The sequence below is a fragment of the Convolutriloba macropyga genome, chromosome 5, assembly GCF_964194025.1.
Source record: "Convolutriloba macropyga chromosome 5, txConMacr16.3, whole genome shotgun sequence".
Taxonomy (NCBI): domain Eukaryota; kingdom Metazoa; phylum Xenacoelomorpha; order Acoela; family Convolutidae; genus Convolutriloba; species Convolutriloba macropyga.
This window is the reverse complement of record NC_134472.1, coordinates 2,937,232-2,952,410: the sequence shown is the minus strand read 5'-3', so window position 1 is coordinate 2,952,410 and position 15,179 is coordinate 2,937,232. Positions and strand designations below refer to the sequence as shown.

Below are 15,179 nucleotides of genomic sequence, written 5' to 3'. Positions count from 1 at the left end.
AACCCTCTAAAATGTTTAAATATAGAAAAATCTCAAACATCTTATGAAGTCTCGTAGTAAAAGTAGTAAAAAAGCCAAGGAACGAAAGTTTGAAGCTAAATCTGTTACAAGGGTTAATTTATAGCTCACTGCAAACGCGTCGTGACCTGTGTTTACCAAGACTGAACTATAATTTGACCAGAAAACTATTTTAAAAAATGACAAAGCTCAATAACCCAAATTTGTTTTGGAAACAAATACTTGCAAAAGCACAACAGATTTAAGATTTTAACAAAAAGCAATGGATTAAGTTTCAGCACCTCAGGACAGGAAGCCAATTTGGCCTATTAATAATGAAACAACGCCACGACCCCCACGAAATAACAAATACATAACAAACACACAAAGAAGCCAAAACTTCAAACAATTTTACGACATCACACTATTTAAGGCACTATACTTATAAGATGATACCCGCAAGAACTGTAAATAATCTTTTTCTTCTCACCCGAACATCAACGAGCCTTCCCTATAACAGGACAACGTAGACACTACAACAAAAAGAAACCCAAAAATTGAACAGTATATAAATCTCGAAAACATTTTTTCTGAAAAAAGGTGGAAAAAATCAGTCACAACGTATAAAAAAGCGCAATGAAAGTTGATAAATCATCAAACGTCATTGAGACTGATAATCAGTGAGATTAATTTACATGGTGACCAAATTGAAAGCAAAAAAGGACAGTTAAAAACAACTGTTTTAAAAATTGTAATTTGTAAGTCATTAAAACAAACAGCTATGAACTGAAATCTTTATCTAGTTGGAGTTATACTTCCTGGAGAAGCAATTGAGACCTATCGTTATCAGTTATATGGTGGACAAAAAGAAAAGGAAAGACAAACATAGAAAAAACAACAAAAAATCGTCGAAATTTTGCGAGATAATTTGGTCTCAGCCCAAAAAGCATAAACTATTCAACAGAAACAGTTAATATATACAGATACGCATTTTTGCAACGCCGTTCCGGTTTCCTAATAAACTTTCTTACAATTAGATTTGCCATTAATGTGATAATTCGAGAAGGAAACGAAAAAAAAATGCGATTATGCTCAAAAATGAAATTGAAAAAAAATATTTGAAAACGCGTAGTATCAAAACAAGGAAAACATAAGTTGAATAAAAAAACCGTTTCCAACAATAAAATTTTACTCACACGGAATTGGTATTTGCCTGTTTTTACAGAGGCTGCGCGCGAAGTTGAAAGAAATAGGATAAAATAATTACCGATCTTTTCTCAAAACAAATATATTCAAAGTCATAAGAGACATTAGATAACAACTGAAAGAATTCTCTAGGTTCACCTATAACTCCTAAAAAATTAATTGCATCTTTGATTGGGGCCACTATGTCGTTGGGCTGCAAAAAGTATCACAAATGAAAGCAAAACTCAAGAAGTTTATAAAATTTTTACGAAAACAATTGGTCAAAGCCATAAAAACCATGAGCTTAACTCTTAAACCATGTTATAATTTAGTTGGACATCGTTTTTGAAAATATTATCTGTCATTAATTGAGCCCTGATTTGAGGTTCTTGTCAGTTATTTACATAAAAACATTTACATAGCGGAAATGCTTTGAAAAAAGGTCGCGCCCCATTTAAATCTAAAAGTTTTTTATCGTAAGGATCAAGATCAGCCTAGATATTGATGTGTGTCAAACAAAACTTTAAATTGTTCAATTGATTGCGAAAAAGATCAATTTTAATTGAAATTTTCAGTTTGTCAAAAAATAAATAATGTTTTTTTTTGTAATTATCGAGTTTAAATTTGCAAAAAACTCATAAGCCAGCGCGATTACAACTAGCTGGTTTCTGAGCTTAAAGTATTTCGACAGCAGTTTTAAGGTGTCTTTTTCCAGCAAATTTTAAAAGTGTGGGCTAAAAAAAGCAAATGTGGTCCTATTTTTCTCTGAAAAAAGTCTGGTTTTTGAAAAATTTAGCATAAATTATAGCCAAAAAACTAGGATGGAACATGTCAGCAACCCTCTGTTATCTTTAGAGATGAAATAAAAGGCGAAAAAAAGCAGTATAGTTAACAATTTTTACATTTTTTTAGTAAAATTGACAAAAGTTTGGTCAAAAATTACTGAAAATGTGAATAAAAACAGCAATTATTCACAAAACTTTAAGCCTCGATAACTCCCTATAGAAAGCGAAAAATGAAAAAATCTTTTTAATTCTTTATTCTACGCTGGATGTCTTTCTAATGATACCACTCACAACTCTCTACGATGATTATATCGATCGGCCAATATTGACTGAACAAAAAAAACCCATTTGAGTATATAGTTCCTCCCTCCCCACTAAAGTGGGGGTCAGAACAATTTTTTATGATGAAATAAATTTTCCGCTATTTATCTCTAAATGCATTCAAAAATGAACGCTTTAAGTTTTATTTCAACATAAATAAAATATGTTTGTTTTTGCGTAATTGCAGCCGAGCAGCCTTTGGTTTTAGTCTGCAGTGCATTAACAGTAAATTGTTCTCAACTGTCCTTTTCTGCTATTCCTAACATTTCAGACTGTTCATTTTGAGAGCTTGAATGCTCTTTTTGGCAACCTTGGCCACGTTTTTGCGTCTGAAACTTTCAAGTGGTACCATCATTGCAGCCAAGAGTGATCAGGTTCAGGTTAAACTGAAGATATGGTTAAGTGAGAGCTCATCCTCACCCAATCAGAATCAAGCAAGTAATTGATCGAAATATCAATTATAGGCGTGTCAATAACACACCTTACCTCTCGGCTATCACTTCACTCTCGGCTAGCACGCCACACTCTCTCGGTTGTTATTGCTGATTAACAAATGAAAAATTAGAATCCTCTAAAAAAACCCTGAATTTCCAGTTAGAGCAACAAGTAATCAGTTGAAACAGTAAGACAGCAGTGCCAACGTTAACCAGTCACAATTAAACTTAATGTTGTAGTCAAAACTATTTAATCGACCCCACAATCGTCTGTTTTTTTTTAATAAATTTAATTCCAAGTCACTTCTACAGGCTCCAAAATATACAAATATGTCCAAACCTATCATTTTTAGCTCAATTTTGTATTTCGTTTTTTCCCTAAAGTTTTGTGAACGATAAGGCCTAGAACAGGCGATTGAAATGCGAAATACTTTTAAGCGGTCATTTGGTTATATCTTTTTTGTAGTCTGAAATTTTTTGATTCCACTAAAATACCGACATACTCATAAACAAAATATTTTTTTTATAAAAGCAAAGTTTCATTTCACATTTTTTTTAAATAAAAGTAATGCTTTTCCTGAGAAAATGTTGTTGAACTGAATCCCAGAAGTGAATGCAAGTGAATGAAAACAATTTTCCAGGTACAACAAGACAAACAAGCAGCGAAAAGATAGCACCGCAGCCACCCAAGGCTCAGCCAATGACAATAACAGGAAAGAGAGTTTGAGTAACAGTAGCAGCAGCAACAGCAATAACAGCACTGCTCTCAAACTGTCAACTGTGGGTTCAGTCTACAGTAACCCCTCTTCAATCACCCGCAGACCCAAAACAGGAGCAGCTGCCACTGGATTCCTCTCCGATAATTCAGCACCCAGAGTTTGTAAGTGCCAGAAAACTTCTCTATTATTCCCATCAGGAGGGAACCCGGGTCGAATCTCCGCTCTAAAATCTTACTATTTCGTTGGAAGAGGGAGAGCGAGAGGTGGGATGGGGGTCTAATGGGTTGAAAAGATGTACGATTGGGGCTGCAATGGGGGATTCTTGAGGAATTGTGGGCCAGATATGGGCTATGAAAGGATGTAAATGTAAGGCTGCCGATAGGAGTAAAATTGGGTAAGCGTAAGGGTAATTTGTACACTCACACTATTTTATACCCCTTCGTAGCTAGCCCATTGCAGTGCCAGAAAATGTACGAGTTTTTTTTTCTGCACTTTCCTAAAAACACCTCCCAGTGCAGCCCCACTCTTACATACTTTTTTTTTGGGGGGGGGGGGGATAGTTCGACTCGGAAGTGAATTTTAATTTTAAAAAAAATTAGCTATAACTGGACTTTTGAGCTACTTTTGGGGATTGTTTTTAGATTGAGGATTATCCATCATTCATACAACAGCTTGTTCACTAAATTTGTTCAACGTGTTTTTGTTTTCCAAAAGAACTTATAAAATGCGGTTGATTCTCAAAAAGTGTTAAATGTCACAAGACCTGCGAGGTTTTGAAAGATTAAATTGCGCCTTCATTAATTTGATATTTTTCGAAAAAATATAATATTTGCCGGTTACTTTGGGTTACTTAAGACTTGTTATACGTTATTGAAACAAAAAATTATCAAAGCTCTGCTGAAAGCAAGTGGCATCATTAATTTGAGTTTGCCAAGGCATCACTAACTCTACTTAATATTAAAGGGTAAAAAAATGTTTTTGAAGTTGGAAGGCGCATACTTTTTTTAAAAAAAGCTGAGAGGTTAAAACTACTGTAAACACGTGGCATCAGTAATTTGCCTCTGCCGAAAATTAAATTTAACTGCTTGAACTTTAAGGAAGAATCAACGTCACTGAAGTTCCTAAGCAAAGACTTCATTGCATAAATGCCGAGCGGTACAAGAATTTTCTATCGGCCTAACCAAGGTTCTAAATTTCAATAAGAACATTTGTTGTAGAATTTGTTCACATTGGAAGTGATAAAAGACTCAAGGTGACCACAGCTCAAAACAGCGGAGTAGAGAAAAACATTTTTATTTATCTAAATTTTGTTAAACCATATAATTCAAAAAGTCCAGCCAAAATATCAATTACCTACCAAAGCGCTGATTTTTCCACTGAATCTAGGTTAAAAAATGGCGAGGATCGAGAATATAAATGCAGAAATTTTATTTTAAAGTGAAAAGAATTTACCTATGAGATACCTTTTCATAATGAACAACGTTATATAAGCATTAGTGGAAACCGATTCATTGATTAAAATATTGTGTTAACAATGTCATCACTCTGTTCATGTGAATTGTGATTAAATCGGCCAACAATTTGTTTCAGAACTATATACAAAATTATGAGCAACATGTTTCATTTTTGTTTCAAAACTTTGACAAGCTTGATATCTCAAATCTCGAACAGCATGGAAAAAGAGATAAAATGAATAGAAGAAAACAGAAAAAAGTAATAAATATAATTTTGATAATCTTTTGATCGAAAAACAGAATTGACTTACGCCTGTCTGGCAAAACTTGATTGATATTCAAACACGCTCTACTATGACTATGATCTATTGTCAATCGAAAAAAAATCTAAATAAATTTTTCGAAAGCAATTCAATTAAAATTGAAATTTTCAAGCCTTTGACGGTTTTTAAAGTCCCTTGAAATTTAACTCTTAATTTTATAAGATTTAAAAAACGGTATCTGTTTCATATTTGTCACTGGGTTAAATGGGTGATGAGGAGAAAATTATTAAATAATGATAGATTAAATGAAACTGTCATACCGATATTTTTTGTTTTGTACCTCAATTTCATTTGAAAATTTTTGATTTATTTGGTTTTTCATATACTCAAACATCTACAAACAGTTTACTAGAAAGCTAGTGGTTGATAAATTGTCCTCTTAAAAGTAAAATATGCCATTAAAATTGTGCTGTTGAAGTCCGAATTTAGAAGAAACAGTTTCACATCAGGATTGAGATCGAGATTTCTTGATCCAAAAGCTAGTAAAATTTATACTGTTGCTTTGCTTTTTCCACAATGAGCCATACAAAATAAAAAGTTTCTGCTTTGATTTTACCAATAGTATTACTTGGTGCGTCCATTTAAATGTGCTTAACAATAGCTTCACAAAAAGGTTTTGAAGTTTTTAACGAATTCCCAACGCAATAGATTGAGCGGTGATCGTGCCGTTATTATAGTGATGGAAACTAATTCAATTCGACCCAAATCTGACTATTTAAACACTTGGTATAAGTAAATCTGTTTTTTTTCGAGGAATCATGTAGTTTAACAAACATAACCGTTTGGTTAAATACTTACATACTCAAAATTATCAATTGACCAATCATCGTGAGTTACTTATTAGATATTAAATAAATTACTCATAATGAGTGGTCATTTATTTGTAAGTATTTAACGTAACGATTATGCGTGATATTTTTGCTTGTTTCAACTCGGAAATTTTAGCCTTTAACGGAACGGTATTTTTAATTGCGGTATTCGAAAAAAGACATATTTGTGAGATCGTGCTAACAATCTTGCAATGACATGTTAATCTTGCTAATGAACAAATATATTGCAAATTACTCCACGATAAAGTTAATTTTATACGGTCTACGAGGTTAAATTTTGTGTTCAGCTCCCCTTCTCAAATAGTTTTATTGATGAAAGATCATTCTTTCAGCTATTCGTCTCTCGAAGAACAAATATTTTTTCGTATCGAGTTTATTGCAAACCATCAATTAATTAATTATGGAAATCTATCTTGGCCATGAATTCAAGTTATCTTGATACAATTGATGTATAAAAAACGTTCTGTTCGCGTCTATTTGTAATTAACTTAATATTTGTTCCGACCCACTTTAGTGGGAGAGGACCTATATACTCAAATGGGTTTTTTGTTCAGTCAATTTTTACCAATCGATATAATTTCCGCAGAGTTGCGAGTGGTATCATAAGAAAACCCGTCATGAGAATATGAAATTTAAAATACTTTTTATGAATTTCGTTTTTTACAGGAAGTTTTCGACATTTTAAGTTTTGTGAACATTCGTCCGAATTACGATGCTTTTGTTCAATTTTTTCGTAATTTTTTCCCAATTTTCGTGAACTCTGCTAAATGTTGTAAAATTTGTTCAAAATTGTTAACAGTAGTGCTATTGGTTTAATCTTTAAAGATAGAGGAGAGTTGCTGAATTGTTTGATCCGAGGTTTGTACCTAACTTATTCTAAATTTTTCAAAGTTCGGACTTTTTTTCGTCAAAAATGGAACCAAATATGCTTTTTTAACCCCTTTCTTAAAAATTTAAATTTTAAATCAGTGCTCAATTATTGACAGATAATATTTGATAATAAAAAGGCCGAGAAACATATGTTATGGTTACAGAATTAAGCTCATGGTTTTTATGACTTTGACCAAATCTTTTCCAAAAGTTCTATGGAATTCTCATGTTTCTCTTAAATTTGTTACACTTTCTGTAGTCCAATTACTCAGTATCCCCAAAGTAAGATTCAATTAGCTTCTTTAAGAATTATGAATCAGCCCAGATAATGGTTTCATTTGTTATCTAGTGTCTCTTTTGACTTTGAAGATTTTTGTTTTAAGTAAATGTAGGTAAAATTTTGACAGCTGCCACTATTTTATCTTGTTTCCTTCAATGTCTAGCGTAGTCTCAGTAAAAACCTGTTTTCTTTGAGTTTTATTTTAATATCTGCAACTGTTTTTTTTAGTAATGGTTTCTTGGTTTTGATAATTTTCTGTGTTTTCAAAAAATTGACTTATGGTTATAGTTGCAGGATTTGTGGGATCATTTAGATTCCTTGTCGAATCTCTCTAAATCAAATTGAAAGAATGCAGTGTTGGAAGATTGCAGGGGTGTCACAAAGGCACAAATGAAGATTTTATTTGTTTTTGTTTAATAGTTTTTGCTTTCTAAAGCTGAGGCACAACTCTTTCGCAAAAATTAGTGATTTTTTTTAATTTTAACAATTTTTGTCTCTTTTTTGTTTTTTTTTACGAGATAGACCTGAAAATGATAGGTCTTTGAATTCCCCAGGTTGTGAAATTGAACCTATTTAACGATTTTAGTTTAGAGCTAATTGTTTTAATTGGCTTTCAAATGAACTTTTAAAAAGTAAAAAGGTTTTTTTCAACTCTCTTATTTTCGCTCTCTTTTTCGTCACCATGTAACTCAACTTTAATAATGAAGAGTCTCGACTTTTTTCAAACGTTTCTTGATTGATGGCTTCGACCTTTTGTTTTCATAAGGTTTCTTTTTTTCGATACTGTTTAGTTTTTGTGTTTGTTTTTGTTGTCATTTCTACGTAGTTTTTTTATAAAGAAAACCCGCTGACAATGAAGCAAGTGATGGTTTACAGTTCTTGCAGATATCATCTCATCATTATAAAGCCTTCAACACTGAAGTCGTGAAATTGTTTGTGAAGTTTTGGTTTCTGTCTCTATGCCTCTATTTTTTTGTTATTTTGTAGTAGTACAAGTTAAACTCCATTATAACAAACGGAATTCGCTTGCTGAAGGGTTGCAAGGTAAATCATTTTTTTTAACTGAATTTTTTTTCTGTTATCGCTGTTTTTGAAAATATTTGTTTTCAAAAATATATTTGGATTTTCGAGCTTCGCCATTTTTTGAAATCAAATTTCGGTCGATTTGTAGCCTGTTATCTGTGAAGGCAGGTCTCAAACAGTTGCCCTTTGAGCAATAGTTTAATCTTCATAGCAATTCTAAATTCAGCCATTTGTTTTTTGGCGTTGTTACCACAAGATTTCATAAAACCGTTTTGATTTTCTTATATTTGTACATTTATAACAATAAAAATAAGTCATATCTACTAGCTTTGAAAACTTTTGCATGTGAATGTTTTCAATGTTTTTAGTGACAAAAGTATGATTTTAGCGGTTTCACTGCCATTTTCGCGAAAAGTTTGATTATTCTTATTTTGCCGATCCTTCTTTTTGTAGTGGTGTGACGTAAAATTAATAATGAGACGTCTGAATTGCTTTTTGTGGATGTATAAATGAACATTTTTGTGATTTCAGTTAATTCATAATGATTTTAATCATTTTGAAATTAATTGTTTTCAATAAAAGAATCGTATTTTTAGTCTTGGCCCCCATTTTGCTCTTTTTCGTCGACCTGTTACCGAGTCGCATTGAGGACAGGTACCATATGTTTTCTAATGAAGTATAGGTTGATTTGTATCGTGATGGTTTTAGCTGATGCGAGCTTGATTTTAATTTTTTTTCGAATTATAACGTCGAGTTTTGGTTGTATTTAAGGTTTATTATTTGGTTTTTATGAATGTCTTTTCTGTTACTCTTATTAACAACAAAATTCATCCGCAGTCCGAAGTGGCATTATTTTATTGCATTACTGGTTCGTTGAACAATATATATTTTTTGAAAGTTTTCTATCTCTTCCGCATTTAATGGCCAAACAAGTCAAGAATATGGATGAGCTGGGTCGGGACACTATGTGCAACACTCATTTCCAAGCCTCCTTGTTTCGTTTCTATACTTAATTAAGCAACGTTGTGTTTCAGTGATTAAAAAGTTAAAGTTCATACATTGCCTCTAACTGTTCATTTCATTACTAAAAGTTCATAAAATTCGGTGTTCTTTTTTAAAAGCGGATCAGTACAGTGGTTTCTGGGTTTTCTGTAGCATGCACAAAAAAGTGCTTGACTGTTATATTTTTCTGTTCTTCAGTGCCTCACTTTAATGAGGGCATATTATATGCTGCCCCCAATCACACCTGCTTTTCTACAATAACAAGTAAGTATTTGTTTGACTCCTGACCTTTGTCATTTTGAGACTTTTGCAGAAATCACATTACACATAAAATAAATAAATTACACCAATATATGACAGTCTATTCCCCATCCCGGGTCGTCATTCCTTTCTAGTCATATAAGGATCTAATTGTAAAATACTTATCATAACTTATTTCCTAAAATGAGCCTTTTATGAAACGTACGAAGTCATTTATGACCCTCATATGACCGTGTATGCCCCCAAATTTTAGAGACAACTTCAGCAAATTATGTTTCATAACCGGGTGTTTGTTAATTTATAAAAAAAGCTGTTGTTTGTTTTGAATTAGATTTCAACACTGGTGAGTTACGCGTGTTCTATACACGACACCATTTGATATCACACACCTATTTCTGTGAATAGTATAATTGAACAGTTTTGTTTACTCCATTTCGTACAGTATATTTTCCCCCTGATTATGATAGATTTAATACACATGTGTAACAAGCCCTGCCTTCCTCAAAAATGATTGCTTATATATTTAGTTTGTAGCTTTCTATGTTGTGCAAAGTTTCATTGTTGTGCCAAACTTTTGGATTCAGTCCCGGAACGACAATTAAATAATAAACGAATAAACAATTTCAACAAAAAATTTACAAATGAACAATGTCAACAAAAATTACGAAAGTCAATCAATCCAACACATTTTAGGTGTTAGAATGAAAAACGATAAGCTTTTTGTTCCAACCATCCATGTTTCTTCGGGGGATTAGGAATTTTTTTAACACCCAGGTCGAAACCTCCACTTATGAAGAGACCTATAATGCCTGAGGGGAGGTACAAAAAGACTTGTCGAGGACCCGGTTTAAATCGAGGTAATTTCTTTTCGTAAGTCCAGTCAAATTCTCTCCATATAGAAAAATGAGTTAAACTACAGAGTTCCGCCAACACCTGGGTTCGATCTCGTGACTTTGTTCAACCGTAAGCATTGGTTAGAGCTACATGTCCTTTGATTTGAAGGGAGCTAAAAACAAAACATTGCTACGGTTGCGAGCGTAATTCCAGGAAACATTTTTTTGTCAAGCAAAGATTCCAGGACACGTTTAATTGTCCAGCCAAATTCCAGGACACGTTTTAATGTCCAACCAAACAACAGAACACGTTTTACTGTCCTGGCAAAATCTAGGACACGTTTTTTTACCAGCTAAATTCCATAACACGTCTTTTTTGTCTAGCCATATTCAAAGACGGTTGTTTTAGTTCCAGCTAATTTCAAGGACATCTTTTATTTTGGATCCAGCCGAAGTTGAGGACATCACAAATTATTTTCATGCCAAAAATTTATCCAGAACTGTCTTTTCATGCCTTATAACGGTCGTTCCAAGTCTCGGCTAGGGCACACCTAGTTTTTGTCAAACCATTTTGGCCGATCGATATAATTTGCGTAGAATTACATTAAGTTATTATAACCTGAAACTGTCGTTATAGAGATTTTTTCAAACTTTAATTTTATATAGAAAATTTGATGCTTGAAAATTTCAAAATTGTCCACAGTTTGCAGATTTTCACGCTTCCTCTATGAATTGAGCGGAAGTTAAGTAGAGGTATTGGACTCTTGAAAACTTGAACATCCTCTTCTGCAAAACGCATTCAAATGTTTTCTATTTTTTTTAAAAAAAACTTGAGTTATCTAAATGACCTTCAGAATTCTTTGGGCCTTCTGTGTCATTATTTCGGTGCGACAAAACCGCTTTAATATGTCCACATCAGCAAACCCACAATAAATTGGTCGAACAACTCAGTTTTTAATGGCAACTCCTGACCTTATATTTGGAGAAGTTTCTCAAGATGATATTTGGAATCCAGTTTGTGAGCTAATGAGAATGTCGGGCTTCGACAGCCGAAAATATCAAGAGCAACTCACGGTTTGCTCGTATGTTTGCTCGTTATAATAATCATTAATTTGGTTTATCTTTATGCGGAAACAGAATGTAAAAATTTATCTGATCGGTTTCAAAGGCTTGAAATCTTTTGGTCTTTCAAAACATAGACAAGAGGAGTTCAAGAGTATAAAGATAAAAGAGATGTTCGACAATTTGAACAAAAATCTGCAACGTTTGCAAGAAGAAAAGTGAAATTTCTGTCGTTGTATCTGCCTGAGTCACTAGCACGCTTTTTCACCTGCACAGCCAATCACTCAATCTATGTTTTAGAACTTCGTTTTCCCAAATAAACTTCGGGTCATCTTTAAAATCTTTACAATCTTTAAATCAGATTCAGAGTTGAACTGTGTGACTGTGTGCTTCAGTGTCCTTTTTTGTAACCACGCAGTGGTTTCCTCTCCACAACGCGCTTTTCACAACTGGGGAACATGTGCAAGGGCGAGGTTATCTCCGGCGAATGAGGAAATTCATTCGTTGTGGTTTATTTAATAAGCGATCGAAAAATCTCAATTGCATCTCTGTAGATGAGCAGCATGATCATCTACATTATCTATTGGCGAAAACCTCAAAAAAATTTAAAATTTATGAGAAAATGCCAATCTGAGCTGAAAATTAAACAAAAAGATAAACAAACTCAATCGTGCGAAGCTTTTGTATTTTCCATGAGAAAACTTTGCTGTAATTTCATATCGCCATTTCATTTTGTTTTTAGGGTCAACGTCGTTCTCCGCGTAGCTTTTTGTGTCTTATCATAGAATTTATATTTCGACTGGGGTGAACTCAGGCTTTTGCGCAGCAATGCTTAAAAAAATGAAAAGACCCAGTTCAGTTTTGGGTTGGCAAAAGAGTTACGATTTTATTTACACTACTCGTGTATATGTACCTGGCACTATTTTAAAATATAATGTGTACGATTTTGTTCACCAACCGTATCAATTCAGGTGTGACCAAAGGCCGTAACAACGCCACCACTCTCTTTCCCTCCACTCCAGTTGTGAACGAAGTGCTGCCAGAGGGAGAACCCCTGAATGGGACAACGCCCCGTGGAGGAACCCCCCGCACCCCCTCGAGTAGAACCCAGTTTGGGCGCAAGCTGACTATTGCTAGTATTGCACATAGTCTGAGAGAAATTAAGGAGACGGAAGTGCCACGTACTGTAGATAAAGTGTCCAGGTTTGCAGTACCGAGTATAAAATATTATATTATTATATATGATTTCATACAAATCAGAAATCATTTCCTGGCTCTGGAACAAAACTTCGCGGAAAAAAATTTTACCCCTTCCAGATAGAAAAACCTCAAAAACTATCAAAAAGGAAAAAAATCCTCATGGAAATAAACGCTCAATTGACCAAGATAACTAAAAATTGAGCAGCGCTTTTGGCCATGCATTAGTGGACCGTGAGACTTGATATGTAGATGCCAAACAACCAAAGTTTTAATAATTTCTCGTTGCAATAACAACAGTTGCATACAAGACATAAATGAAAGGCATAAACGTGTTTAAAACAAACATGTAAAATATTCAGATTATAACCCTAAGGATAGATATCTACATGCTTTCAAATGTTAAATAAATTAATCAGTTTTGTTATTAATATAATAACAATAAATATGTGGCTGTTCGTTCTCATAGGTATAAATAGGATTTGAAGGCTCCTATTTGTCTTTTAAAGAGTACTTTCTTGTGCTGATCGATCAAAAACTCGGTTAAAACATTTTTAAAGCAAATTTTACTGTTAAAAGTTCGTATTGAAGAAGGTAATTTGTTCCTTTTACGCTTTTCAAAGATTTGTTACTCCACTTCGTTTTTGTTCTCTTTTTTTGTAATAATTTGATTTGTTCTCTTGTTCTGTCTAGCGTTTTGGCGACTAATAAACCTTTTAAAAATTTCGGATGTTTCCCAGTGTCTTATATCTGTTTGTAGCTTCATTAGGCTCATTTTGAGGTAAACAATTCGGCTGACATGATACGAACCTTAATGAGAAGATCAGTGGAGTGGAAATTTTTTTGTCGAAAAAAAGCAAACTTTTATTCTTCAGTTAATTTGCCTATTTATGCGGTTTATGTTTTTTTTTGCGGTAAGAGTTTGAAGAAATATTCCACTGAAAGAATTACGAGACTACAACATTAGAAAGATGAGTTTCGTCATTAGAATACGAGTTTATTACTATCTTTCTATCGTCACTGATACTATATAAACAGTGGCGATAAAAGAGTGTAGTAAACTTTTAGTCTAATCACGGCCAGAGTGCGATAGAGTTATTTAACTCGTATAATCGAATTGAAAGTTGATTTAAGCCCTACTACACGGTTGTTATCGCCCTCTGTAAGTTATTCAACAACTCCACTTTACCTCGAAGTTTGATAACTTCTAAATGACAGTAAAAACCGTGGGGTAATATTCATTATGACTTGTGTAAATGTTTCCAATAAAATCCTATGGCCTTGAATTCACTGTTAACGTGGGGCTTGTTCAGTGGAGTTTTCTACCCACGGTTTTCTTTGCTTTTACAATCAGTCTGTTTTTTTTTTCGTGGAGGTTATTTTCCTAAACCCTTGTATTTGATTTTACTGGAGGCTTTATCGAACTATGATTTCAAACAATTCTTAGCTATTCATACTATGCTCGTACCGAATCCAAGTTTGAATCAGTACCATGCACGTCCAAATGCAATTCTTTATCAGTACTGATTCCTGCCATTTTTTTAATTTGCAAAACGTGCGTTCATACTGATTTTACAGTAGTCAAACTTGCGTCAATTCTGATTTTTCTCGTGCCAGACTGGAGCAATTCTCAAACAGCCCGGAAATAGACAGAAATTAGTCAAGAAGTCGCTGAATATGGCCAGGTTGAGAATTTTTTCATAAGTGAATTGGCCTCAAGCGATCCAAAAATTACAAAACACCAACAAACGTCTTTTGTAAAATTCAAAATAATGACATCGTATTGAAATCAGAATTGAAATAGTCGTTTTTGACTTCAAACATGATAGTGTTAGTTTTTGAAGACCAATTTGACTATGAGTTAAGGTTTTTGGGGTCAAAACAAAAAAAAACCTTAGAAAAAGCGAACACATCGAAGAAACATATGAGCATCGTATTTGAAAATAAAGTTATCAGTGTTGATTTTGTTCCGTTTTGGACCCCAAACACATTATGAGCACTGTAAAATACTTAACAAAAATCAGTATTTTACTATAATTTTTAGACTGTAGCTTTACTTTATCCCGAAAATGAAAACTCAAAAGGCTTGTGGTGAGTCAGATATTCTCTAAGAATCTTTTTCTTAATCGTTTTCTTGAGTAAAAAAATGTTTCTAAATTTCTAATTGATGGCAAAAATGTATATATAAAATGCACTTTTAAAGCGGTTTAATTCCCCCAAACTTTTCTCTTTATGTTTTTGTAGAAAGATGTTTTCATTTCAACTTCGCTTTTTTATTCAAAATGGATTTAAATTTAAAAGGAATGAGAATGCATTTTCGAACTCAACGAGGTGCCTTTATTGGAAATAAACTTTTTGTCACTGACATCCAGATTTTTTTCATCTGAGATCCAGTTTATTGTCTTAAGATTATTGCCAATATATTGCTTATATATATATGACCCAACTTAACCTTTCAATAACTGTGCTGGCTCCAACCACTTTTCCTAGTGGACACAAAGTGGGGGAGGTTTACTTTGACTTCACAAACACAATTTGCTAATCACCTCTTCAAAGCTAAATTGTTTCGTAAATTTCCTAAACATCACATGTATTGGATGCTG

The 15,179-nt window shown here is 33.4% G+C and overlaps 1 protein-coding gene across 3 annotated transcripts in view; it reads left to right on the top strand.

Annotated features, from left to right (window-relative positions):
• LOC142339043 (glycine receptor subunit alphaZ1-like) overlaps window positions 1-15,179 on the top strand; it is a 114,229-nt gene that overhangs the window by 93,382 nt on the left and 5,668 nt on the right. The window contains exons 5-8 of one of the 3 annotated variants that reach the window (XM_075388699.1): window positions 3,364-3,602; window positions 9,422-9,487; window positions 9,816-9,827; window positions 12,351-12,582. In XM_075388699.1, the coding sequence (XP_075244814.1) occupies window positions 3,364-3,602; window positions 9,422-9,487; window positions 9,816-9,827; window positions 12,351-12,582 (549 nt within the window). The remainder of the gene's footprint in view (window positions 1-3,363; window positions 3,603-9,421; window positions 9,488-9,815; window positions 9,828-12,350; window positions 12,583-15,179) is intronic. The other 2 variants (XM_075388700.1, XM_075388701.1) reach the window with 2 other exon arrangements.